The following is a 24000-nucleotide window of genomic DNA, read 5'->3' as shown; positions in this document are numbered from 1 at the left end:
GACACCTACCAGCACAGGCCCATCACCTTCAAGAAATTCTTTTTATGCACCCAAACGCCAGTGCCCACCTGGAGGTCTCCTCCCAGAACCGCCCCTCCACTTTTCAGGAAGTAGAGACAGCCTGGCATAAACAGGCTGTGGGTACTAGGCCTAGTGGGGGAGGCTGAGATGGGCCATGTAGCCGACTGATAACCGCAGTGTGAACTGCACTACCCCATCCCTTCCATAAGCCCACTTAGGACCCACCCACAGAACAGGGGTCTAAGCTGTGTGGGCAGGGGAGGGGAGCAATGATGGATCTCCCCTCCCTTCACATCTGGTCCGGTCAGACCAGGTGGCTGTACCCTAGCCCAGTGGGCCTGCCTTCACCAAACCACCACAGGCTCCCACAGGTGCTTTTTGCTTATTTATTGAAAACAAACATCTGTGTGCTATATACAAGGTCCTGCTCCCATGTGGGTGGCAGGAAGGGCCAAGCTGGACGGGAGAGCAGAGGCAGCTTGAGGGAGCAGGGAGGGAGCAGCGGCCCCTCACCCAGCCAGCAAGCCCAGCTTCTCCGTTCCTGCCATTCCACCAGTGCTGAGGCAGCCACATTCATGGCTTCCCATGGTAGCCTAACTTCTTCACAACAGCAGAGTGAGGGAGGCTCTTAAAGCAAAATAAGTAGGCAAGCTGCCCTGTCCCAACTGCAGCCAAGGGTGTCCAAGAAAAGACATCTGTGTAAGATGCTGGCCTGGGTAGACTTGCAGCTGCTGCAGAGAAGGGTCACAGGATACTTAGGGCAGCCCATGTCACCCTGGGAAGGTGGACGGTGCTGGACAGGGTAAGGGGCTGGGCCAGGACCCAAGGCTTTAAGGCAAAGCAGGGTAAGGGTATGTGCAGCCCAGGGCCAGGCCAGCCTTTGGCACAATTGGGGGAGGATGGTAGCTGGGAAGAGGGCGGGAGCCCTTTGGTCCTGAACCTGCTTTTCCAGGGCCTGGCATGTGTGACTGGGGGCTACGGCCACCGCCTGCCTTCTGCCCCACACAGCTGCATCCCTGATGTGACTCTTGATGGTCAGCAGAGTGTATCAGTGTTGAAGGAGAGCTGGGCCTAGCGAAGAACAGACAAACGGGGCTTGGGAAGGCATCTTCAGCACCCAGTGGGAACTGACCTCTAGCTGGGTACTGGCACTCCCCTCAGCACCCTCTCCCCACTACGCACTCTTTGGTGTCTGCTCCTCTTGCCCAGTGTGGCAGTCACTCTCCCTAGTCTCTGGTTTCTTTTAAACCCCACTGCTGACCTGGGCTCTTCAAAGCTTCCAGTGTGTTCTGGGCTCTGCATTCGGTTTTTTGCCCATTCCAGTTTCCCCATATCCATGCAAGGCCTCACCATGCAGAAGTCCCTCTCTGCTCCTCTCTGATTGGTTGAGAGCAGGCATAGCTATAGCCAGGTCTCTCTTAGGTCCTTCAGTCTGGGCGCTGAGGCAGCCTGGGTGGCGGTGTAGCTGGGAAGTGCTGACTACTCACCCGCTCTTCCTCGAAGCTGATGAGGCCCTCATCCTCCGTGTCCAGGTCCTCGGGTTCGTCAGCCACCAGTGCCTGAAGCTCTGTGGGTGCAGGGCGGGGCCTCAGCAGGCTGAGCAGCCCGAGGGGGGATGGCAAGGTTGAGGGCTCAGCCTCTTGCTGCTCCACGTTGTCACTCTGCTTCTTGGCAAAGTTCACAAACACCTGTGGATGAGCCACCGGTGAGTGGTGCAGGCAAACCCAAGAGGACACCCCAACTCTGAGTAGCACACTCACGTTATCCAGGGTGGTCTGGCTGACTGAGTAATCCTCGATGCCCAGAACACCCACTACCTGCTCCATCTTGCTGAACACCTGAGCCAGGGAGATGTGCTCCGACTTGAGCTGATACTGCACCTTCGTATGGTGCCGTTCCTGGAGGTCAGGGAAGCGTGGAGGTCAGGGGCTGCCAGTGCAGGATATGCTCTCACCCTTAGCCCACCCAGCCATACCTACCTTAAGCATGGCCTCTGGGAAGTTCCGGTTGAAGAATCGCACCACGTCCTTTACGTTCTGGCTGCTTTTGGTCCTTACAGTGATCATGTAGCCATCCCCAAACCTGGTGGGACAAGGGTGTGGTCGGGAGCCCTGTGGTCCGAGAGCTCACCCACCTTCTGCACCATTTGACTCACCTGTTCTTGAGGTGCTGGATACTGCCCAGGCAGCGTAGCCGTCCATTCACCATGATGGCCAGCCGTGTGCACAGAGCCTCACACTCCTCCATGCTGTGGACAGACAGCACAGGCTGGCACCAGAGGGACTGCCAGAGGCCCTGGAGGGGTTGGGGAGGGGCACACCTGTGTGACGTCAGCACCACCGAACGTCCTGTCTTGATGAGGTCCAGAATGAGGTTCCACAGGAAGCGCCGGGCCTTAGGGTCCATGCCAGTGGTGGGCTCATCCTAGGGCAGGGGTCAGTTCAGAGACACAGCCCATCCGACCTGGTGTTGCCATCTCTTCCTTGGCTTACCAGGAATCCTACCCCTAGGACTTACTAGAAAGATGAAGGCTGGGTACCCTATGAGGGCAATGGCTGTGGAAAGCTTTCGTTTGTTGCCTCCACTGTAGGTGCCAGCTGGCTTGTCTGCATACTTTGTCAGTTCCAGCTTCTCCAGAGCCCACTTCACCACCTGGCAGGGCCAAGCGAGGAACAGGGTTTGCTTTACAGAACTCCCACCAGAGCCGCCCATAGCCACATACCCCCAGTACCTGCACACCAGGGCACCCACCAGCTAGTTCCCTGTCATCCTCACCTGTGCCTCATCCTTCCAGGGGATGCCACGCAGCCGAGTGTACAGCTGCAGGTGTTCACGAGCCGTGAGCTCGTCAAACAGGGCGTCAAACTGCGGGCAGTAGCCAAGACTCTGCTGTACCTGGAGCAGGTCCTTGAGTACACTGGGGACAGAGGGTGATCAATACCCAGGACGATATGCTCATCCCACAGCTGCCCTCTTGTACCCTGGGGTCATGGACATCATACTCCCAAATCTACACATACACCTTTGCACCTGAGGAGCGGGGTCTCCCACCCACTCGCCCCCTACGCCCTGCAGCCACGCACCTAGTAGCAGTTACACACAGGCACACACACAATCATGCTTCCTATGTATGCAGGACACAGGAACCCCACCTGTGTCCGTTGACAAAGGCCTCGCCCCCCGTTGTGCTCTCATCTCCTGTCAGCATCTTGAAGGTACTGGTCTTTCCTGCACCATTGACACCAAGGAGCCCAAAGCACTCTCCAGGGCGCACGCCCAGGCAAAGGCGGTCCACTGCCAGGATACGGCCAATCTTCCGAGACTTGTACACCTGGCCAAAGAGCCTTCCCACTCAGCAAAGGGTGGGGACTCCTGCCTGGCCAGGCTTCACCCCACTGCTGGGGCCCACTACCCACCCCATTCCCCGCCGCCTTCCCCACAGCTCAGAGCCCACCTTGGTCAGGTTCTCAATCTTGACCATGTCATTGTCAGCGTCTCCACGGAGCACCCTCTGTCGCTCAGTAGCTACATCTACGTCGTCTTCCACAGGTTTAGTAGACACAGGCAGGCGTCTAGGGCAGCAAAGTTGGCAGGGCCTGGCCAAGCCACCCACCCCTACTGTGGGTCCCCGGCATCACCCAGCACTTTCCACTCACTGTGGCTGCCGCAGGAAGTTATACTGACACATGATGGTGAGGAAGAATCCCACGAAGCCCTCGACTGTCATGGCCACCAGTCCACGTGTGACAATGTCCCACTCGAACGGGGACTTCATCTTGTCAAACTGGCCTGTGGAACCACTGGTTCAGAGCCTGGGAGCCTCAGGGAGTGCCAGTCACTCTTGGAACTTAAAGAGTCAAGGAGTAGGCATGCCACTCTGTGGGCCCCTGAAGGCCAGCACCGTCCACGCAGAGCCAGACTCACCGATCTTGGCGTAGTATTCATTGATGTATTCATTGTAGGCCATCTCCATGAGCCCATGGCCCAGGTTGTAGTTTGGGAAGATGAGGAAGCAGCTTTTCAGGTAACTGTTGACAACCTTCAGATCCTGGGGGCCAGCCATAGCTCAGCACTGCTGCCCCAGGCCATGCCCTGCTACCCATTCACCCCCACACTTACCTTGTCATGCTCAAACAGCTGCAGAAGGAAGGTGGCCACCGTGGCCGTGATGCCGATGAAGAGATTGATGACAATGAGGAACACATAGGCCGAGCTAGGGACCTCAAACCAGAAGGAGGCTGGGTACATGATGGGTGTGATGGACCACCTGTGGACGAACAGTGGTGGTCACAGGGTAGCCTGGCCACACTCACACATGCTCCACACCCCTCCCCAGCTTACCCATAGAGCAGGAACAGGGAGAGCACCGCGGGGAAGTTGGTGGGCGATGTGTAGGCCGGTAAGTCAAAGACAAACAGGATGATCACACAGCAGGTGGCTGGGACCAGGTAATTGAGCTGCAAAGGTAACCGTAAAGGGTGAGACCAGAGCTGGCATGGGGACAGGAGACAGGGACAGGGAGGGACCATGCGGGGGGGGGGGGCACACCATGTCCCACACGTAGTTGGCCAGCCAGTAGATGACAGGGTTGCACCCGCTGACAAACTGCAGGTGTTTGGCCTTAGTGGCTTTCTCTGCCACAAGGAAGACCACGAAGCTGGCTGGCACGAAGGACATGGCCACGATGATGAAGATGGCGATGACCACATCTGTGCCCTGCAGCCTAGAATGGGACAGCACTCGGTTCCAGGAGGTGTCAGGACCCAGCAGTCCTGCCCCCCTCAACTCGGTCAGCCTCACTCACAGGTAATCCAGGGAGAGGCTAGCACTGGTCTTGTTCATGGGGTGGTTGGTGACGGTGATGCCTGCACACAGGAAAGGCGGCTTTAGGCCCATGTACCAACATTCTGGGTCAGCTGCATGCCCTCCCCCTCCCTCAACCCTGACACTCCTCACCATAGGCTGCTGGATTGCCCTTGCTTTTGGGTAGGTTTGCACGCAGAATGGCGTTGTTGAGGCTGTTGAGGTAGGTGGGCATGCTGTGGTAGCCCTTGTTATTGTAGAGCACCTGGGGAGGGGCACGGGATCAGAGAGGCTCTCAAGGCTGAGTCACTAAGCTTAGGACCAGGTGCCTAAAACCCCAGGGCAGCAACCTACCTGGGCCACCCTCCGCACTGCAATCTTCCGCACCATAGGAGGGGCCCGGGCACCAAAGGATGCTGGGATAGACTTCTGGACATTTCCAAAGGTGATGGCTCCATATCTGTACAAGACAGGTGGGAGGGGCACTGAGGTCAGGTGGCCATCTCCCAGGCACCCTTGTTCACAGCCACTCCAGGCCAACTCACCGGTGCAGTCGGAAACGGTCAGAGGTAAAGAGCAGGTACTCAGAAACATTGTGTCCAGTGATGTCAGTCAGGATGTCACCTGTGACCACTCTCATCTGGGGTGGGTGCCCACCCACACTGCTGGGACATGAGAAGCCCGTGCCCTGTGCAGAGCAGGAACAGCGGACCGGCTCACGCACTAGGTGTGGCAAGGAAGGCGCCGATGTCCATGTCTCTGTGGGCACAGTGCAGTACAATGAGATGGGTCACGCATGCCTGTGTCCCCAGGAGCCTTCTGTGAGGTAGTACCTGGCCCAGCAGTAGGTGGCAAGGAGGAGTTCCAGGCTTGCAATGAATCCTCATCTGGGGACATGGGTGAGTCGGAAGGGGCGGGCGAGGGCGGGGGTGGCACGAAGTTGGACAGTGGCAGCCCCTGTGTGAAGGACTCCAGGCACATACTATCAAAGAACCGTGCAGCCAGCAGGCGGGACTCTCCACTGCTTAAGTTCAGCATGGGCCCCAGGGAGCCATTGGCAGGAGACTTGAGCACACAAGTGGCACCCACACCAGAGGGCAGCCGGAATGTGCTCACCAGCTGCTGGGGGCTGGCATCAGGTGACAGCCGTAATCTGAGGACATGACAGTGAGTTAGGGACCAGATGTCTCGACTCTTGCCCTGCCCTGTGCTACAGCCCCAGCCCACGGCCTCACCGGTACTCCCGACGTTCCTCATTGGCATAGGGGATGAAGTTGCCTCGGGGCTGGGTATAGTTGTGGTACTGAGAAGGTGACAGGACCAGTGGAGGCAGATCACCTGGTGGGTGAACACTGAGACCTGAGCAGACTCCAATTACCTGATGCCAGCCCCCAGACCCAACTCAGAGAGGGCTGAGCTTCTAGGGTATGCCCAGGAGACAGAACCCTCTCATGAGCCTCTGAATAGGGTTCAGAGTGTGAGAAGAGAGGTGGAGGACTGTTCTCCAGGGGACTGGGAGGAAAATGAAGCCAAGACCCGGGGAACAGAGAGTAGCCTCACCCCACACATGGGGTGAGGCAGCCTTACCAATCTCAGGAACAGACAATGCCACAGTCATGGCCACACAGACAAAGAAGGCAGGCAGAAGAATCTGAGAGCAGAGAGCTTTGGAGTTTCGGCGAGCACAGTGGAAGCGCTTCACCAGGAGCCCGTGGAACTGCCGTATCTTCAGCCACCAGCCCTCTAGCTTGCGGCTGCCCTGGCCTACCCGAGCCAGGGCCTCCATTTCTGCCTCTGTGCAGAGAGGCAGGGGTGAGTAGCCAGTACCATGCCACCCTTCTGGACCCTCCCAAGCCTCCCCATTAGCTTCCACCTTGTAAGCTGACATTGTCTGGGTCTTGCAAGTTGTCAAAGAGGGGACGGTAGTCACTGTAGCCATCGGCATAGCCGACACCTTCATTCCCGCGGGCAGAGCCCACAGAGGATGCAGACTGCAGTGATGCCTGTGACTGTGCCAGCTCTGAGCACCGAGCCAGGTTGCCAGCTTGACCCCCCACAGCTGTCAAGCCCTCTGCCCCAGGCAGCACATCCTTCCGGGACTCTTTCACATCTGCAAACAATAGAGGCAGTGAGGGAGGGAGGGAGGGAGGGAGGGCGGGCTTGGGGCCACGGCTCTCCAGGACATCTTAGTACCTCAGTCCCTAGTGCCCACCCATGATGCCAGGCCCTGCCTTGATCCCAGCCTCTAGTTCACATATCTATTCACAGGTAGACCATGCCACCATACCAGCCTATACTGACCCCGCTTCCAGAGACCAAGGAGAAGCAATGTCTCCAGGGCCTTCTGTGGGTAGTTGGAACTGATCACCAGTCTTGGGTACTCTTACCGGCCTCACTGTTCTCCAGTGATTGATCTTCTTCAGATACTTTGAGGAACACCTCCTCCAGGGTTGTGTCCATCAGCCCAAAACTGCTCAGATGCAGTGCATCCAGGCTGTGCTCCAATTGCTGCAAAGAAACCAGGTGAGACCAGTGGCACGGAATGCAGGCAGTGACATGTCCATCTTCTCTAGAGGCCCCTCGTGTCCCCAGCAACCATGCCCAGCCCTCACACCTGAAAGAGGCGCTCAAAGGCCCCTTTCTTGACAGCCTCGCTGGGCAGGATGTAGGAGAGCTCAGTGCTCGTATCTGAGACCAGCAGGGAGGAGGCCACATGCTTGCGGATGAATTGGGACACCTGCGGCTCTGAGCAGCTGCTTAGCTGAGAACGACCTGAGGGGCTGGAAGCCAGCCCTGGCTCTGGGAAGGAAGGGGGAGCAGACAGGATTCATGAGAGGCTGAGGAAGAAGGCCCCTCAGTGAGCCAGCAAGTCAAGATGAGGCTTAGAGGTGTCCCACGTCCCCCAGGTATCTGTCCTGATGAAGTGAGGGTAAGGTTGCATCTCTTCTAGGTAGGGAGTCAGGGGGCAGGGAGGACCAGAGGCTGGTTCAAGTAGTCTCAGCACAGACCTTGAGAGGTGCCAGGCTCTGCAGGCCGCTTGACCAATGTGAGGCGGTACCCATCACCATAGGCACCCTTGAGGAAGAGGGGAGAGCCGCAGCATTTGAGCTTCCCATGGGAGATGATGGCAATGCGATCCCCCAGCAGGTCAGCCTCATCCATGTGGTGGGTGGACAGGAGGATAGTGCGGCCTGGGGCAGGCCAAACACCAAGGTAAGGGAACATCCAGGGGCGGGTGGAGATACCCACAGCAGCCATGGCCAGCCTGCTATCCTGCTCACCCGGTTTGTACTTCAGAATGAGGTCCCAGATGGCACGGCGAGCATAGGGGTCCACACCAGCTGTGGGCTCATCTAATATAATGGCTCTAGAGCCACCCACGAAGGCAATGGCTACTGAAAGCTTGCGCTTCATGCCTCCAGACAGCGTCTGTACCAGCGAGTGCCGCTTGTTGGACAGCTCCAGGTCCTCAATCATCCTGTGGGCCCGACAGGAGGGCAGTGGACGGGAGGGTGAAAGACCAAACAATGGTGAGAGCTCTCATCTCATCCCGTCCTCACCCCTTCCCCTGAATTCCGCACAAGCATCCACATCACCTGCCTCTCTGCTCATGCCCAACACCCCTCCGACACCATGCCCCTGTGGGACGTGAAACCATGCCAGGAAGTTTGGTGGGTAGAGGGGGTTGAGACTCAGTGGGCACACACCTGAGACTTAGGCAACTCCCGGCTCCCTGCCAGACTCCTGGCCTGAAACATGTGCCATGCTCCTCACAAAAAGAAACGTGACCTACGGTCACAGAGGCCCAAAACAGAGTTCTTCATGCTAATGAGGACCTAGAGGCCCTGCGGGCTTAGCCAATAAAGTTCCCTTCCCAGACATTACTCCCTGAAAAAGGTAAAATCTCAGACCCACCCTGGGAAAGGGGTTATGCACCCGTTTTCCACCATGGACAGCTAATAAACCATAAGGTTAAACATGTGCTGTGCTCTCCCCAAGACCCACCATGAGGAACCCGGGGAAGGCCTTTGTCTACAGACCCACAGCACAATTCTCCAGTGGGGCGGGCGTCATGCCCGGCCGTCCTGTCTGTCCCTCACTGCACTCACTTGTCCATCTCTTTGCGGATCTCCTCTTGTGCCATGCTTTTGAGGCGTGAGTAGAACCAGAGGTGCTCCTCCACAGTGAGCCGGTCAAAGAGCACATTGTGCTGTGGGCACATGCCCAGGTTCTTGCGGATCTCATCCATCTCGGTGCGGATGTCATGTCCATAGATAGTGGCTGAGCCCGACGTGGGCGGGAAAAGTCCAGTCAGGATAGACCTGGAGCAGGGAAACTGGCATCACAATCCCCATATCCTGAGAGAACCCCATCCTCCTGTTGGCTAAGCCCTCCTGTCCCTAGACACTCACATGGTGGTGGTCTTGCCAGCCCCATTATGGCCTAGGAAAGAGACCACCTGGTTCTCATAGAGATTGAGGCTCAGCTTGTTTAAGGCCAGCTTCTTGTCATTCTTATAGACCTTGGTGAGCTTGTCCACACAGACGACCAAGGGCAGGTGGGTGGGCTCCTCTTCCATACCTCGAGTCTCCTCTGTACCAGGGCTGAGTCATCAGGATGGAGGCAGCACCGAAGCCAACCCAGATCCCCAAACCCAGCACCCACCCCAGTCAACATTCTGACCCGAGCCTCACCGAAGTGCCGGCTCTCCATGGCACAGGCCTGGTCCTCCTCCATAACGCTGAGGCGTGGTGCATGTGTCCATGGCCAGCTCCACTCCCATGCCTCCGTCCGCCCACTGCCCAGCCAATAGGACTTCTGAAGTGGGAAGTACCAAGGCCGGGGCAGCCCATACATACCTGGGGGTCCAGGAGGGGAGAGCTGACCGAGGGCCTGGAGGTGACTATCCACCACAAGGGCCAAATACCACCCAGAGCAAGGCAGGAGCCCAGTGACCTTGTCCCACCCTAGTCCCTCCATCGATGGGCCTGTACCTGGGTGCACAGCCTCAATGTACCAAGTGAGCACACCATAGACCACTGTGTCCACCATAAGCATGGTGACAGCAAGGAGCAGGTTGAAGTCATCCCCTTCCACTGGGGACTGGCTGAATGTGTGCCACTGGATGCCCACACCTGCCACTTCATACAGTGCAAAGTACTTGGAGCCCAGGCCGAAGGCTGTTGTGGACATCAGGGACTGAAGGAAGACGGGTGTCAGTAGGTGGGCTGGAGCCGGACACCCTACCCTGGCCCAGCCCAGCCACAAACCTCACCGCAATGCACTTCTCGAAGGCAGTGATCTTATCGTGGGCTACTTCCTCACGGATTGCTACATACATGTAGGGAACGTAGCTCAGGAAGTAGATGATGCCGCCGCAGGCTGAGGCCAACTTAGCCTTAGAGTACAGCACAGACACCAGGAAGCTGGAGTGGCAGGCCACACAGCTGTTAGCCCCAAGACCCTTGGCTCTTGGCCTGCAGCCCATTTGGGCTGCCCCATGGGGCCTAAAGGATCTCTAAGAGAGTCTGCCCATTTTTTCACGGTTTTCCGCTCCCTCCAGTGCTCACCAGAACATGATAGTGGCCACAGCGTAGACGGCAAGGAAGAGCCAGATAATGAGCACGTGGCTGTGCATGAGCACCTGGCCGTACTTGAGGATGGCAGTCAGAGCCGTCACGGAGATGGACAGCTGCACAAACCCTGTGATGAACCAGGCCACCCAGTGGACGGCGTTGTTCAAGCCCATTGTCTTCATCACCTGTGTGGGGGGGAGGGAGGACCGCAAGGGTTCCTGGGGCAGAGACTAGACGACAGGACGCTCCGCTCCTCCTCCTCCCACAGCCATCAACCCACCTCCTTGAGCCGGTGCTCCTTCTCTGCCACAATATGCTGGATGGTCATGGCCACGGAGTAGACCCAGGAGATGACCATGCACAGGGGCATCATGTGCTCAATGACAAACAGGAAGCTGAGGGGAAACAGGCGTGAGGCAGGGCTTGGGCTGGGACCCCCCAAGCCCATGTAGGTTGGTACTCACTCGTCACGGGTGTAGCAGGGGTATGGGAACATCTGCACGTAGTTGCCAGGTTCGACCACGTCATGCCCCACAAATGTGTTGATGATGGCACGCTCCATCATGTCTGTGGGTTGGAGGTGGTGTCAGGGCAAGGCTGGGCCCCCGCACATCCCATCTGGGCTCAGCACCTCACCCTGGATCCAGACGAAGCCATAGAGGAAGTAGAAGCGACCACCAGTGTTGGGCCCTGGGCGCCAATAAGCACGGCGGATCTCGTTGGTTTTCTCAGTGAAGCTTGAATTCTGGCGAATCTTGTAATGTACGTGTGGAGGGAGGGAACCATCCTTCCGTGTCTGGAAGATCACACCTGGGAAAAAGGTGGAGCAGGACTGGAGGACAGGCCATGAGGCAGAGCCAGCATGTGGAGTATGGAAGAAAGTGAAGCAGGCTTCGGAGAAGGGAGAGCCGTGAGAAGACATGGACTGGGGAGAAAGCCTGGGCCAAGGAACTGGAAGAGGATGGGGACACAGGCGGGATAGAGTGGGAGTGTAGGACTGTAGGAGACAGAGGACCGTGTGGGAGGAGGGAGAGGAACTCACTGGCAAACACCGTAACATTGTCCTGGTAGGCCTGATTGAGGGTGTAGTTCACGATGCTTTCCTCATCAGGAAATCCCTTGAAGATGTCTACACTCACCTGCAAAGGGGCTATCATTGGAGCTGGTCCTGAAAATGCCTGACGGATGAGGGGCCATCGGGCTCTCCCCCCTACCTTGGACATGAACTGGATCCAGCCACAGGCTGCGTTGTCTATTGTGTCTAGCTGCTGGAGGAGGGCTGTGCCATTGGGCAGTGAAAAGTTGTCCTGGCGTAGAGCAGGTGGCAGCTCCTCCAATGACAGGTTCATCGCTTCAGGGTGTAGCCGAAGGTCAGCTACATACTAGGGTAGAGAGTTGGGTTTGGGATGTGGCTCAGACCCTTGTAAACAAGAAGAGCCCACCACTGGTGCCCACCCACCTTGTACCCACAGCACCTGCTGTAGCCAGTGCAGATGCTGCTGCAGCCTGCCTTGCTCCAGGAAGCTTCGGATCTCTGTGGAGATGTTGAGCCAGACCTGGGCATAGTGTGTCACATTGCCCACAAAGGCAAAGGTCTCATTTGCCTGCAGAGAATGAAAGTGTGGGGCAAAGGACTCAAGGAAGAACCTAAGCCAGTCTGAGAGTCCTCTGCTTTCTCACATGCCCAAGGGACCACCCCAACTACTATCCCTACTCAGGCCAAACTTCTACCCAGGTTCTGCATCATTTTCTACAGTAGCCATGTGACCTGTGACTCCAGCTCAGCAACCACGCATGCCTTCCCAGCTCCTTCCTCACATCCTTCCTCATGCCCACGGAGCACCTGACGTCTGGCCACCATTTCTCCATGGTCCAGACCTTGCCACACACCCATTTCCACCCCTGGATTATACTATCCCAACAAATTTTCTCCCCAGGCTCCAACAGTCCTTGTACCCTGTTCATGTTGATGCTACTGGTGTGTGGGAGGGGAGGTGTGTCTCTGAACATAACCACCCTGCCCAGTCAGCATGGTGAGAGATGAGGGACACCCTAGCCAGACTGGCCAGCCTTCCCAATTCATCTCTGCAGAAACTCTCAGGAGTTTCCATCAGAAAAGCTGCCAAGTGCTACTGCACCTCCAACCCAAAAAGTCGCCACACCAGGCACACGGGTACCTAGATTTCATGAAGTCAAGATTAGCTCTTAGCAGTCCTACATAGAGTCCTGGGCCTGCAGAGCTCTCACGCAGGCTCTTGCTGGGCTTGTGCTCCTGCTGGGGAGACAGGTACAATTCATGACCCAAATGTGCCAGACCCACATACCTTGAGGATAACTCGGTCAGCTTCAGAGCCCGCTGGTGCATACAGGATTTTGGGGTTGCTGGTCATGAGGTGCACAAGAAGGCCCAGGTTCCGTTGTTCTTTGCTTGTAAAGCCCAGGGAGCTCATGTTGCCCCTCCGAAGAGCTTCAGGCTCAATGGTACTGGCAGAGACAAATCACCAGGAACAGGGCAGGGATGTCAGGATCAGTAAGATGGGGCTCTTGGGATGGCTCAATGAGAGGCATGGGGCGGGGCTTAGGAACAAAGCATCAGGCTAAGGTGAGGTGTCAGGTCAGGCAGAGTGGGTTTAAATGTTGGGGCAGACAGCAGATGGGACCTTCAGAATGGAGTCTATGCAAAGGGCCAGACGATGGGCTCAACTCCCCACTACCCTGTGATTCTACCCCTCCCTCTATCCCTTTGCTGCTGACCTACCGGTTGTTGCCACATAAGATGGGCTGCAAGCCAGCCCAGAGCTGCACAAAGGCTGAGCACTGGCCTTGCAGACTGTCAGGAGAGGCTGGGGTGACAGGTGGCTGGGTGCCCTCCTCAGCGGTGGTGTTGGAACCTGTGTTTGCACCTATCCCGGTGCTGTTGACTAGGCCACTCAGGCTGCTACCTTGAGGTGCAGGGGCCCGGCCAGCACAGGCACCTTGAGGAAGCAGCAGGGCAAGGGCTGATAGGACATCCACATCCTGCAGAACTTTCTGGGCATCCAGCAGGTCCCCTAAGAGTGCCTGCAGGCTCTGTGGAGATGGTGCCTGCGGCTGGGGATCTGAGCCATTGGAGACATCGAAGCCCAGCTAAGGGGAAGACCAGACATGTAGAAAATGCAGGCTAGGGGACAGGTGAACTTGGTGGGAGGTGACTAAGATCAGGAGTGGGACAGGGGGTATCAGCAGGGGACAGTGCTTGGGTAACATGAGGGAAGGTCCACAGTTTGGGAAGTTCTTGCCAGGGATAGAGGTACAACTCAGGCTGAGAGATGGGAAGGAACCGAAGCCTGACATTGTGTAGATGGTACTGAATGCTCAATTACAAGCATTCCAGGCACTGCCTCGGAACAGGAGCCTCTCCCATCCTCAGGCTCCCAGTACCCCCAGCACTTCCTCCAGGCTGGTCAACAGGTTTGCTGGCCAGCTGGCAGGCAGGGCCTCACCTGCTGGACAATCTTGGTTGTGTCCAGCTGGTTCCGGAGCTCAGTGGCCAAATCACTGAAGCGCTGGGCACGAGCTGTAGCCTGCCCGCTGCAGACAGCATCCCGGTAGCCCTGAAGCTCTACCTGATGACCCTCAGGCATGGTAAGAATCCGGCCCAGCTCCCCAGAGCCTGGGGCACATGTGAGACGTTCCAAAATGGCAGGAGCTAGCAGCAGCTCCTGGGGGCAAGGCATAGGGGACTGGTTAAGCTTACACACTAAGAAATGAGCAAGGCCCTACCTAAAGAAGCACAAGATCTTGCTGTGACCATCCACCTTGCTGGCTCTGTGCTGGGGAGCACTTGAGTCCTGACCAGCCTCCACTTTCCCACGCACACCACAGATTCCCCGGAATTTATGTGTAACTAAGAAAGAGACTTTCTTTCCACCCCTCTCCCAAGGTCAGGCCCCTCACCTCCGTTTGGAACAGAGGATTGCTACCCAGGTGGCTCCAGGGTTCCTGCTTCCTGAGGAAACCCAACTTTCCATCCAGGTCAGGCAAAGCACCAAAGAGCAAGCGATAGACCTGCATTGTGAGGGTCTGGCTCAGGAGTGGCTCCAGAGTCCTGGGCCAGCTCAGGGACACTTGCAGTGCTCTCCCCATCATAACCAGGGGTGATGGGGGAAGCAGAGGGGCACGGCTACTAAGGACACATGCCCTGTCTCACCTCAGAAGGGTTCACACGGGCAGCCAGGAGGGCCTGGGCTGTGCTGTTGGGCAGTGACAGGTTCTGCATCAGGAAACGCCAAAGCTCTCTCTGGTCCCTGGCCACCGAGTCCAGAGAAAAGGATGAAACTGGACAGGCAGGAGGATGGGAATGAGAGGCTAGCTTTAGCTGAGGCTAAGATGTCCCAGATAGGCTACAAGCAGAGCTACCAGCACTGCACTGAGCCTGCCTCAAGCACACAGGGAAGGGACAATGTGGTACAGACCCAAGGCCAGAGGCAGACCATGATCCAGAGTGACGAGGCAGGCTTCTGGTGAAAGCAGCGCTTAGACACCTCCCACCCCCAAGCCATCCCCATGCAGGGCACACCTGCAGGTCTGGCTGAGTGGCTCTCCCAGGTGCTAGGGCCTGAGCTGAGGGCCTCCAGATGCTGGCGCAGGGCCTCAAGCTCTGAGCCTAGACTGGGTCGCACTGGGTCAAACAAGTTGCCCTCCTCCACTACACGGTTGAGGCGTTCCAGAAGCTGGGTGACCCTGGAACATCGTAAGATATCAGCTGTTGCTATGGGGTAGGGGTGGGGGTAGCTGCCTCCCAAGGCATGGGGTAGGAGCACTCACGTGGAGTTGGCATATTGCAGGAAGCCAAACTCATCACGTTGGCCATCAGGGCAAAGTGACTGCATGATGGGCAAGATGCCAGCTGATGTCAACGGTGCTGCAGTGTAGAAAGCTAGTGGGGTCAAGAATGAGGGGGACAGGGCCAAGAGACATTCAGACACAGTCAGGAAGGATGAGAAGCTTCAGGCAAACTAGGGTTGGGGCACAGAGCACCTGGCCCCAAGCTGTGCTAAGGCAAATGACTCTGCAGGTCAGAGGTCATAGGGCCACCTGTCATCCCCTCCCCTGTAATGTCCAGCATATCCCTCCTTAGTCTGTGTGGTGCCCAAATGGTCCAACTATCTCCCCTTTCAACAGAGACCAAGGTAGCATATGAGGCACCCCCTTGGCAGTGACCTCTGACCTCTCGGGCCAACTGGTTAGCAGAGTGAGTGCAATAGCCCTAAGGAGTTGGAAGGGAAAGTTGCAGGCCATCCCAGCCTCATCTCAGGCTAGCCCAGGCTCAACCCAGGAGCCTCACCCTTATAAAGCATGGCCAGGCAACCTCACAGATATCCTGCCAAGAAGTTACTCCAGTGGCTTGACCAGGGTACCAGCTATGGCCCAGGTGGCCTGGCCCCTCACTACCCACCACCACCCATATCACAGCCCACCACCCCGAGCCATAAGCCAGGCGTTCCTGACCACAGGTGGTGGCTTCTACAGGACCCAGCTGCTAGAAGGCTGTTAATGCAAGCAGTAGGGGTGCTTAAGCCGCACCAGGAGGACCTGCCAGGCCATCCATGGCTGCCACCTGAGCCAGCAAGGAGGAGATGGCCGCTCACTTACAGACTGCATGCAGGCCGGGCCGAGGAGGACAAGAGACCATGCGGGGTGGGGGCAGGTCAAAACAGAACAGAGGAGACTAGTAAATGCCTGGCCCTCCAGAAACAGGCAACTCTATCATTCATGGGCACCATGGCCATGACCTCCATAACCTGGCCAATACATGTGTGGCCAGGACCACATAGGGAACAGGTACTCGGGCAGTGGCCTCAGGGAGTCTTGGGAATGGGGACACACTCAGGCTGACTCATGCAGAAAGAGGACACATCCATCCCTGCCCACCCACCCACATGCCCAGGCTATGCCTGTACCTCACCTTCCTTCACAGAGATGGTGGGCTTCTTCTGCCGAAGTCCCAACAGGATGAAGAAGAGGACAAGCGGGATGAAGATCTCAAATGCCAGGACCCACTGGAAAGGGTGGGCCACATGAGGCCACATGCAGTCTGTCCACTGCCTGCCCAGGGCTGGACATGATGGACATGTGCTGGCCTAGGCTCTCCTGACCTCCCTGAAGGACCAGCCTAGCCACATGCACCCAGTGGCCATGAAGGGTCAGCACAGGTTTCTCAGGTCCAGCCAAGGTTAGAGCCCTCCCGGTGTACCAAGATGTTGAATACTGTGTGGTACCACCAAATGGGGCCCCTAGATTCTGCCTGTCAAGCCATGGGTTACCTACCCTCTGAAGAGGTCAAAAGTCAGCCAGTTTGTGGTCAACTCTGACCCCTTCATTCATTTACCCAACTCATCTTCTCCCTGCCAACTGCTAGGCCAAGCGGATACGATCCTGGAGGGCTTCTTGGCCACATGTAGCCTCTGAGTGCCCTGAGGTCCTACAGCGTCACTCATCTCCTCTGCTGCAGCAGCCTTGTGACTCTGTGCTGGACTCAGAGAGATGAGGCCTAGTGTGAGGAAGGCCCAGCAAGAGGCCAGGGCACTGAGCCTCTGGCCAGCATGGTCCTTGCAGCAAAAAGCCTCTTTTCCTGCCCTAACCTCTCTGGGCCAGACTGTCAAGGTAGGCCAGAAGGGCCAAAACCCTGGAGCCCAGACTCACCTCCCATGCCATCTGTAAAACAGAGGGCTTTAACAATTCCTGCCCCCACCTCAGTTCAGAGAGGAAGGCCAGGAAATATACTGGGGAGCTCCTGCCTCTCAGATCCTAGGGAAGAGGGGCCCACCACCACAGAAGCAGCTGTCCTCCATCTTCGATCTCAGGTCTCCTTCACCCTTGTCACCATCTGAAGCAGACTCTAAAACCCCTACCAGGAGTGGTGTGGGGCCATGCCCAGCCTGACCCTGGCTGTGCCCACTGTGCTCTGACAATAGCTCTCTGTGATACAGAACACCCTGCTGTGTTGTCTATACCCTTCACCCGCCTCAGCCTGTGCCAGCCTCCACCTCCTCTCCAGCCAGGATGGAGTCCAGGGCCAGCTGAGGAGCTGCAAGGAGTTCCACCCAGGGCTGCAAGACATTGCATTTCCACATACAGAGTGGCAGGGGCCACGGCTCAAGAAACAGCTCTACTCACACTTGACCTACCACAGACACCTCTGCCCTGCCCTGGGCACCTCCACCCGAGGAAACTGCAGCACAGGCCAGGCTGGCTCCCTATCACTATAGCAACGGCTGCGCATGAGCTGCTGGGAGACAAAGTCCTAACTAGGAGGCGGAGGGCAACAGAGGTGCATCTGGTTACAGGCACAGGTCCAGCGCTACCTGTCTTACCTGGGTGACAGCAAGTAACCTAGAGATTCTGTCTCTCAAGACAAGGCCCATGCATCCGCACTCCCCCAGTGTCTCCATGCTCACCCGGGGCCTGAGCAAACTCATGCTTGCTGTGATGGGGGATGGGAGGGTGGCAGGTAATGCCCAAATGTGATGTTAGCTTCTACCACAGCTACTCAATACTGGTGATCATCCTAAGGGTGCCAGGGTGGACCCACGTCCCATGTGCAACTCTACAACAGGGCAGGTAGGACTTGGGAGAAGGAAGCAAGCAGAGAAGTCCTGAGGTCCCCTCCAGATCACAAGCTTTGCACGAGTGCACCCCTGACACCAGCAAAGACTGTCTTCCTGGAGGAAGCCGTAAGCTAAGGCTCTCCTCTGTGGTCTCTGGAAATGTTGAAGCATGGGAATCTGGGCAAGCCCTACAGATCAACCCTGCCTAGAGGCAAGGGTCAGTCCTAGGAAAAAGGCAATGGGCACTCCAGATGACTGTCAAATCACTGGACTCTTCTTCCAGCCTGATGTGAAACTCCTATCTAGTGCAGGAACTGTGTTTTAGCCTCTGGTCCCAAGCCCTGAGGGGTCTTCCTGACAAGCAACTTGGGGCTAGCACTAAGGCATGCCTACACACAGCCTCACTGTGTCCCTTCCCCCCAGGGACTCAAAAGCTATAGTCACAGGGCTGCCCCTTCAGACCCCACACGAACCAGTCCCAGACAACCGGGACAGAGAATGTACCCAGTCTTGGCTATCACCCAGGGCCAGGTGCCCACAGGAATCCTGCCAGGCTGTGGTGATGACTGCTACCCACCCTCCCTACAGACCAGAGTTTCTTATTATGCATCTAAAGTACTCAAAGAAGAGCACAGGAGGAGTGTTGCTGGCCAACGGGTCCCTGGGTATGAGCTGGTTAAGGTCCTTCTTTTAGGTCCCTGCAGTCTCTTGTCTCCATCCTGGAAAATCCCAAGGGCCCTTGGACAGTCTTGCTGGCCCAGGACTCTGGATGCCCTTGCCCTTCCAGGGACTGGGATGAAAACCAACATGGCAAACGCCATCCATGCCGGGCATCCGGTTCCTCACCCAGGACTCCTACCCCAGCATTCTTTATGACCTGTCTGTCCTAGACAGGTACTAAGAAGCTCAGCAGAACCCAGCCCCCAGAGAGGCCCAAGGTAGGAGAAATTAGAGGAGCAACCTCAGGAGAAACTGGCCCTAAAGGACGAAGGGGTGCTGGGATTTAACAGGTTGAGTCCACACAACAAGGATGAGAAAGCAGGAGTAAGGGTTGTGGGCATGCCAGGATGGGCTAGGAAAGGAGATGATGAAAGGAGAAGATGGTGGTGGTGTTGGTGCTGGTGGCGGTAGTGGTGGAGGAAAAGGAGGAAGAGAAAGGTGAGGAAGAGGAAAAGGAGGAGGAGGAGGAGGAGAAAGAGGAGGAAGAGGAGGAGGAGAGCGGCAGCAGCGGCGGTGAAGGCTGTTTGGTACCAGCTTCAGCCTAAGGTGCTCGCCCAAGGGCAGAGTATCGGTTAAGGGAATAAAGAGACAGGTTCCTATGGGAGCCCCAGAGACGGTGGGACCAGAGCTCGGAGTCCCTAAGCTGAATGGTGTGTCCCAGCCAGCGTTCTGTCCCAGGAACCCGGCCCTCGCTCGAACTGAAGTCCAGGGACCACCTGCCCCTACCCCAGCCTGCCAGAAAGCGCTGCGGAGGGCGCCGGCCCGTGACTCAGCCGTGCGCTGCGAGTGTCAGCGGACCAGGGCACAGCCGAACCCTTTGCCGGAGGCCCGGAAGCCCGCGGAAGCGTCCGGCCCGGTACAGGGTCTCCGGTGGCGCCCTCCCGGGGTCTGCGCGCGCCTGGGCTCTGCACGTGCACGCGGGGAGCGCACTGGCAAATTGGGCGCCCGGCCTGCGAGCCCCTAAGGACGGGCGCGGTTCGCTCACCGGGCTCCGGCGCTTCAGCGTCACGTTCTTCCAGAGCAGCAGCTGCAGCTGGTGCAGGAAGCCCATGGCCAGGCCGCGCTCCGCCGCCTCAGCGCCGCGGCCCTCTCCTCTGCGCGCCCCGCCGGGCCCCGCTGCCCGCCGCGCCGCTCGGCATCGCCCGCGCGGGGGCGGGGCGCTCGAGCGTCCAGGACCTGCTGCTCCCAGGCTCCGCCCCGGCGGCCGCAGCTACAGGGACTCGCTGTCGCGCCCGCGCCCGCCGCCCCCGCTTAAAGGCATCTCCGCGCTCGGGTAGCTGCCAGGAGGCGCCCAGGCCCGCCAGGCCCGGGCCCGCCTGCACCTGCGCACAGCACTAGGCCTCTCTGCTCATTGGGCCCCTAATACAATGTTCCCAAGATCCCTCACAGCCCCCATCTAAACCAAGATCTGGGCTCGCACCTTTCTGAGGTCTAGGGAGAACCCGGGCACCCTATGCTTCTCCCAGGGGATTCCAAATATGTGTCTCCAATTGGGAGATTTATGCAGAGGGGTACCCAAGGTGTTCTACTGTCCTGTTTGTAACACTGAAGGAGGTTTGGTCATCATTAGGTTGACCTTCCTCGAATGTAGAGACAGGAAGCAGGGTCAGTCACTCATTTAGAGGAGAGACATTGATCCATTAGGAGAATGCCATCAAGACTCAAGGTGCAGCACGCAGCCCAATAGCATAATGGGACTTAGACAATTTAAAGAGGAGCCTGGTGAGAGGAACTGCGGTGGTCAGACTACCTTCACAAAAGCTTTCTGTTTGCCTTATAGATGAGACAGTTACTGATGAAGTGACATTTGCCTAAATTATCAAAATGAAAAGCAACAGCAGAGCATGGGAGCACTTACCTTTAGCCTCGGCGCTCAGCTAGGGGAGGCAGAGATAGGCAGATCTCTGTGCGTTCAAGTCCACCCTGGTCTCCATAGAGAGACCATATCTCAATAAAATAAACAATACAGAGCAACCACACACATGTAATCCCAGCACCAAATAGCCAGAGACAGAAGGATCAGGAATTCAAGGATATCCTTGGCTATATAGAGAATTCAAAGCCAGCCTGGGCAACATGAGACCCTGTTCAAAATACACACACACACACACACAAACACACACACACACATGCACACACACACTCGCACACACCACACACACATACACAAGTTAGGCACCTTCAATGGTCAGAGACATTGTTTTGAGGTCCAGGGTGTCATCCAAACATGTTTCTCTCAGAGTTTTAGCTGAGTTAAGAAGATGTAAGGTGCAGTTGCATGGGTCACTGCAGCCTCCCTGGGATTTCCATGCAGGTGAGACAAGTGCTCAGCAGGCCGGGCAGCAGAAATGCTTACCAGGCATGAAAACACCTCGTGAAGGGCTGAGCTGGAAACTGCAAACTGCTAAAGGTGAGAGAGCCTTAATTCTGGCCTGAGAAAGTTAGTTTATATTCAAAATGGTGCGGAGACATCACAACTGTGAAATTTTACCACAGTCATTCATTGTGGCTGCCAGGTCAGGCCTCACCGCTCTAGCCAGACTGCCGCTCTGAGGGTGAGGGAACACAAAAGGGGCTCGAGAGCAGGGGTGACTGCGAAGACAGTCTGTCCTTTATATAAGTGGTTTACTTGCTACCCCAACATCACCCACCTCCCCACCCCTTCATATTCACGCCCACCAGCTTCTTTCTGCTCGTCAAGCCTGGCATTTGGTGGGTCCTTATTTCAGAAATGTTTGAACGTGGGCCTATTGATACTGTTACAGGACTACTTTCTCCATATGGCCGGCAGGGGGTAGCAGAGGGCCACTAGCACCTCAGATGCCCTGAGGACTGTGTCTGAAGGCTGCAGACAAGTTTGGGTTTCCCACCTGTGAATAAGGGGGTGGAGGCTGTGTCTGTGTGATGTTAAGCCTGGGACGTGCAGTTTGCTCTTAAAGTGAATGAAAACCATCGAGGGCTAAAGCTTCCTACCACTTCCCAGCTCCTTCTTTGTGGAGAGGTCCTTCTTGGGCTGAAGACACAAGACTCCGCCCAGCCACCAGCCTCAGGACACTTCCTTCTCCCCAGTTAGCCCATGAAGCTAGGTCAGGGCAGGAAGCCAAGGGCAGGACTTTCCCACAAACCACAGGGGTAGGGGAGCTTCCTGCCTATACTGGCACCCCATCCCCGGACAAACCCAGCCCATCCCAGGAGTGCAACCTGTCAGACACTCATAGGCTCACCCTCATCTCCTCCCCGCGCTCCCGGAACAACACCATGGGCTCCTGCAGCAGGCTCTTCATCAAAAGCCCTAACAGATACCTCTACCAGCCATCACAAATCATACCCTGTCACACAGGACACCCCTCCCACCTGAAACATATGACATGTGGCACCTCAGCCACAGCTGTGTTTGACCTCAGTTCTCAGACCTGTACCTGCATGGTTTTTGGGTTCCTGGTAAGGTGTCACTTAAGCAAGGGTCTCAGGCAGAAACAAGAAACCCAATGGCTGAGCAGAGAAAGCTGACCAAAGAGCTCCCTGCCTGGCAGACTTGACCCAGGGGATTTCTGTCAGTGTCTTTATTAGTGGTGCCTCTTCCCCTGAGGGGACTGTGGTGTCAAAAGCCCAGATCATCCACATGGTCCTTCCACAACCCCCTGGCCCAGCATACAGTTTGCACCCAGAGTTTTAGAACCTGCACCTGTATCCTTGAGGCTAAGCACCTTGATTGTGGAGGTTTAGGATTCTGTGCTTGTCCCAGTTCCAGAGATGCTGCCTCCCTTTTTCATCTGAGCCTTCAGCCATGGGCATGTTCAAGGTAAGTCAGGGACCCTCAGCCACCTTTCCCTTTTGACTAGCTTTTACCATATGCTCCTTATCAGTTACTTGTCTCTTGCCCTGGATCCCTACTCCAAAGCCCACCAGAGTCCTCATTCATATGACTTCTCAGTCCAGTCTTCTCCTCATAGCCTGACTTCCTGTTCACTGACCTAAGCCTGGGGTTAATCCCATGGTGACCCAAAAGCCTGGATGCCTAGCTCTTCGGTTTCAATATCAGTCTTCCACCCACACTCTCTCTCTCAGCAGCAGGAGTTCAAGCCTGGAACCAGCTTTCAAGGTCTTCATATACCTGGTTTCGGGGCAAGTGAGAGTATCGGGCACAGATACTGCAGAAGCGCTCCCTCCAGTCATCCAGGAGGCGCACATGGAACTGCTCCCGCCAAGCAAAGAAGCCACGATAGCGACTCTCATTCATGCTGACAAGAAAGCTGGCCAGTTCACGGGCAGAGCTGAAGTCATCCACGTGTACAAAGGCGTCAGGTGGCACAAAAGCCTCGTAGGTGGCCCGAGGAGGTCCCAGTACCACAGGCACAGCACCAGCGGCCAGTGCATTGCGCCAGAACTTCTCAGTGATGTAGTCCCGATGCTGTGAGTTCTCAAAGGACAGGTAGAAGCGGTACCGGGCCACAGTGGGCAGCAGACAGTTATCGCACAGGGGCCGCCCGCTGGCGTGTCCAAACACATCCACCGGCAGATGAGGTGCCAGCTGTCGGTACAGCTTTGCACGCTGCTGCCGCTCCTGGAAATTGCTGATCACCCAGGCAGCCATCCTGTTTTTGGCCGGTAGTGGGGGTGTAGGCTCAGAGAGGGGCTCCAAGCGACCATAGGGTACAAAGATATCTGAATCACGCCGATAGCTCAGCACCCAGTTGAAGATGCCCCTGAAGTGATGGAGACCATGGGTATTACTGGGGGATTCCATGGAGGCCCAGACCCAGGGCTGTCCATGCGGCCTCTGGATCAGGGGCAGGCGAGATCGCCGGGTCTCAAGCTCACGGTGGTGGAAGACCACAGCATCAGCACTGGCTAGCAGGCTCCGGTTAACACTCAGACGGCAGCTGGCCATGCCATAGTGAGTGCAGGTGTCACCAGGCAGCTCTGGTGGCTGATTGGTGAAAGGCCAGTGCCAGATAAGGATGGTGAGTGTGGGCTGAGGCACTGGGGCATCCCCAGGAGCTGATCCAAGCAGCCAGACAAGCCAGATTACCGTGAGTGTTGCACCTCCAGCTAGGCCCCCCCAGGCCCGCAGCCTCCGGGTGGGGTTGCACCCTGAAACAGAGTAAAGAAGGAGAAGCCTTGTCACCCTAGGCTCTGGGACACCCATAAACCCCCATCATCCTCAGCTGGGACTGCTCAAGGGCCAGGCACTCACCAATACAATTCATCTAGAGCCTTCTGGAATCAGTCAATTCATCTAGAGCCTTCTGGAATCAGTCAATTCATCTAGAGCCTTCTGGAATCAGTCA

The 24000-nt window shown here is 56.8% G+C and overlaps 2 protein-coding genes across 3 annotated transcripts in view; both read right to left on the bottom strand.

Annotated features, from left to right (window-relative positions):
- Positions 1–393: 393 nt before the first annotated feature.
- Abca2 (ATP binding cassette subfamily A member 2) lies at positions 394–19931 on the bottom strand. 2 transcript variants are annotated; one of them, XM_028772804.1, is made up of 49 exons: positions 19695–19931; positions 16348–16441; positions 16035–16037; positions 15207–15318; positions 14959–15122; positions 14590–14717; positions 14337–14447; positions 13883–14101; positions 13159–13526; positions 12725–12884; positions 11876–12004; positions 11615–11782; positions 11443–11539; positions 11037–11210; positions 10865–10967; positions 10681–10795; positions 10395–10585; positions 10100–10250; positions 9819–10023; positions 9519–9683; positions 9237–9417; positions 8934–9146; positions 8106–8302; positions 7833–8015; positions 7439–7623; positions 7212–7332; positions 6698–6934; positions 6412–6618; positions 6060–6162; positions 5658–5977; positions 5370–5583; positions 5179–5284; positions 4978–5089; positions 4826–4886; positions 4570–4744; positions 4363–4478; positions 4141–4288; positions 3946–4069; positions 3678–3810; positions 3476–3593; positions 3174–3352; positions 2797–2938; positions 2539–2673; positions 2342–2445; positions 2177–2269; positions 2001–2103; positions 1782–1919; positions 1509–1709; positions 394–1092 (listed from the first exon to the last, which is right to left on the bottom strand). In XM_028772804.1, the coding sequence occupies exons 1-49, from the start codon at positions 19758–19760 to the stop codon at positions 1057–1059; spliced, it is 7308 nt and encodes a 2435-aa protein (XP_028628637.1). In that variant the 5' UTR covers positions 19761–19931; the 3' UTR covers positions 394–1056. The 2 variants fall into 2 exon arrangements, with proteins under 2 accessions (XP_028628637.1, XP_028628638.1); XM_028772805.1 differs by lacking the exon at positions 16035–16037.
- Positions 19932–22257: 2326 nt separating this feature from the next.
- Positions 22258–24000, bottom strand: part of Fut7 (fucosyltransferase 7) — a 2846-nt gene continuing 1103 nt past the window's right edge. The window contains exons 2-3 of the mRNA XM_028772945.1: positions 23907–23929; positions 22258–23803 (exon numbers count right to left, since the gene is read on the bottom strand). Of these exons, the coding sequence (XP_028628778.1) occupies positions 22788–23803; positions 23907–23919 (1029 nt within the window). The 5' untranslated portion in view covers positions 23920–23929 and the 3' untranslated portion in view covers positions 22258–22787. The remainder of the gene's footprint in view (positions 23804–23906; positions 23930–24000) is intronic.

This window comes from Grammomys surdaster, unplaced genomic scaffold, assembly GCF_004785775.1.
Source record: "Grammomys surdaster isolate TR1022 unplaced genomic scaffold, NIH_TR_1.0 219, whole genome shotgun sequence".
In the NCBI taxonomy this organism is placed as follows: Eukaryota; Metazoa; Chordata; class Mammalia; order Rodentia; family Muridae; genus Grammomys; species Grammomys surdaster.
This window is presented reverse-complemented; position numbering and strand designations above follow the sequence as displayed.

What these genes read in the sequence shown, in the direction of transcription:
- Abca2 (XM_028772804.1), bottom strand. Translation starts at nt 19,760, where the DNA reads ATGGGCTTCCTGCACCAGCTGCAGCTGCTGCTCTGGAAGAACGTGACG. An exon ending in AACTTCCTGCGGCAGCCACA is followed by an intron (nt 3,594 to 3,677) that starts GTGAGTGGAAAG and finishes TTGCTGCCCTAG; the next exon opens with ACGCCTGCCTGTGTCTACTA. An exon ending in AGATTGAGAACCTGACCAAG is followed by an intron (nt 3,353 to 3,475) that starts GTGGGCTCTGAG and finishes CTCTTTGGCCAG; the next exon opens with GTGTACAAGTCTCGGAAGAT.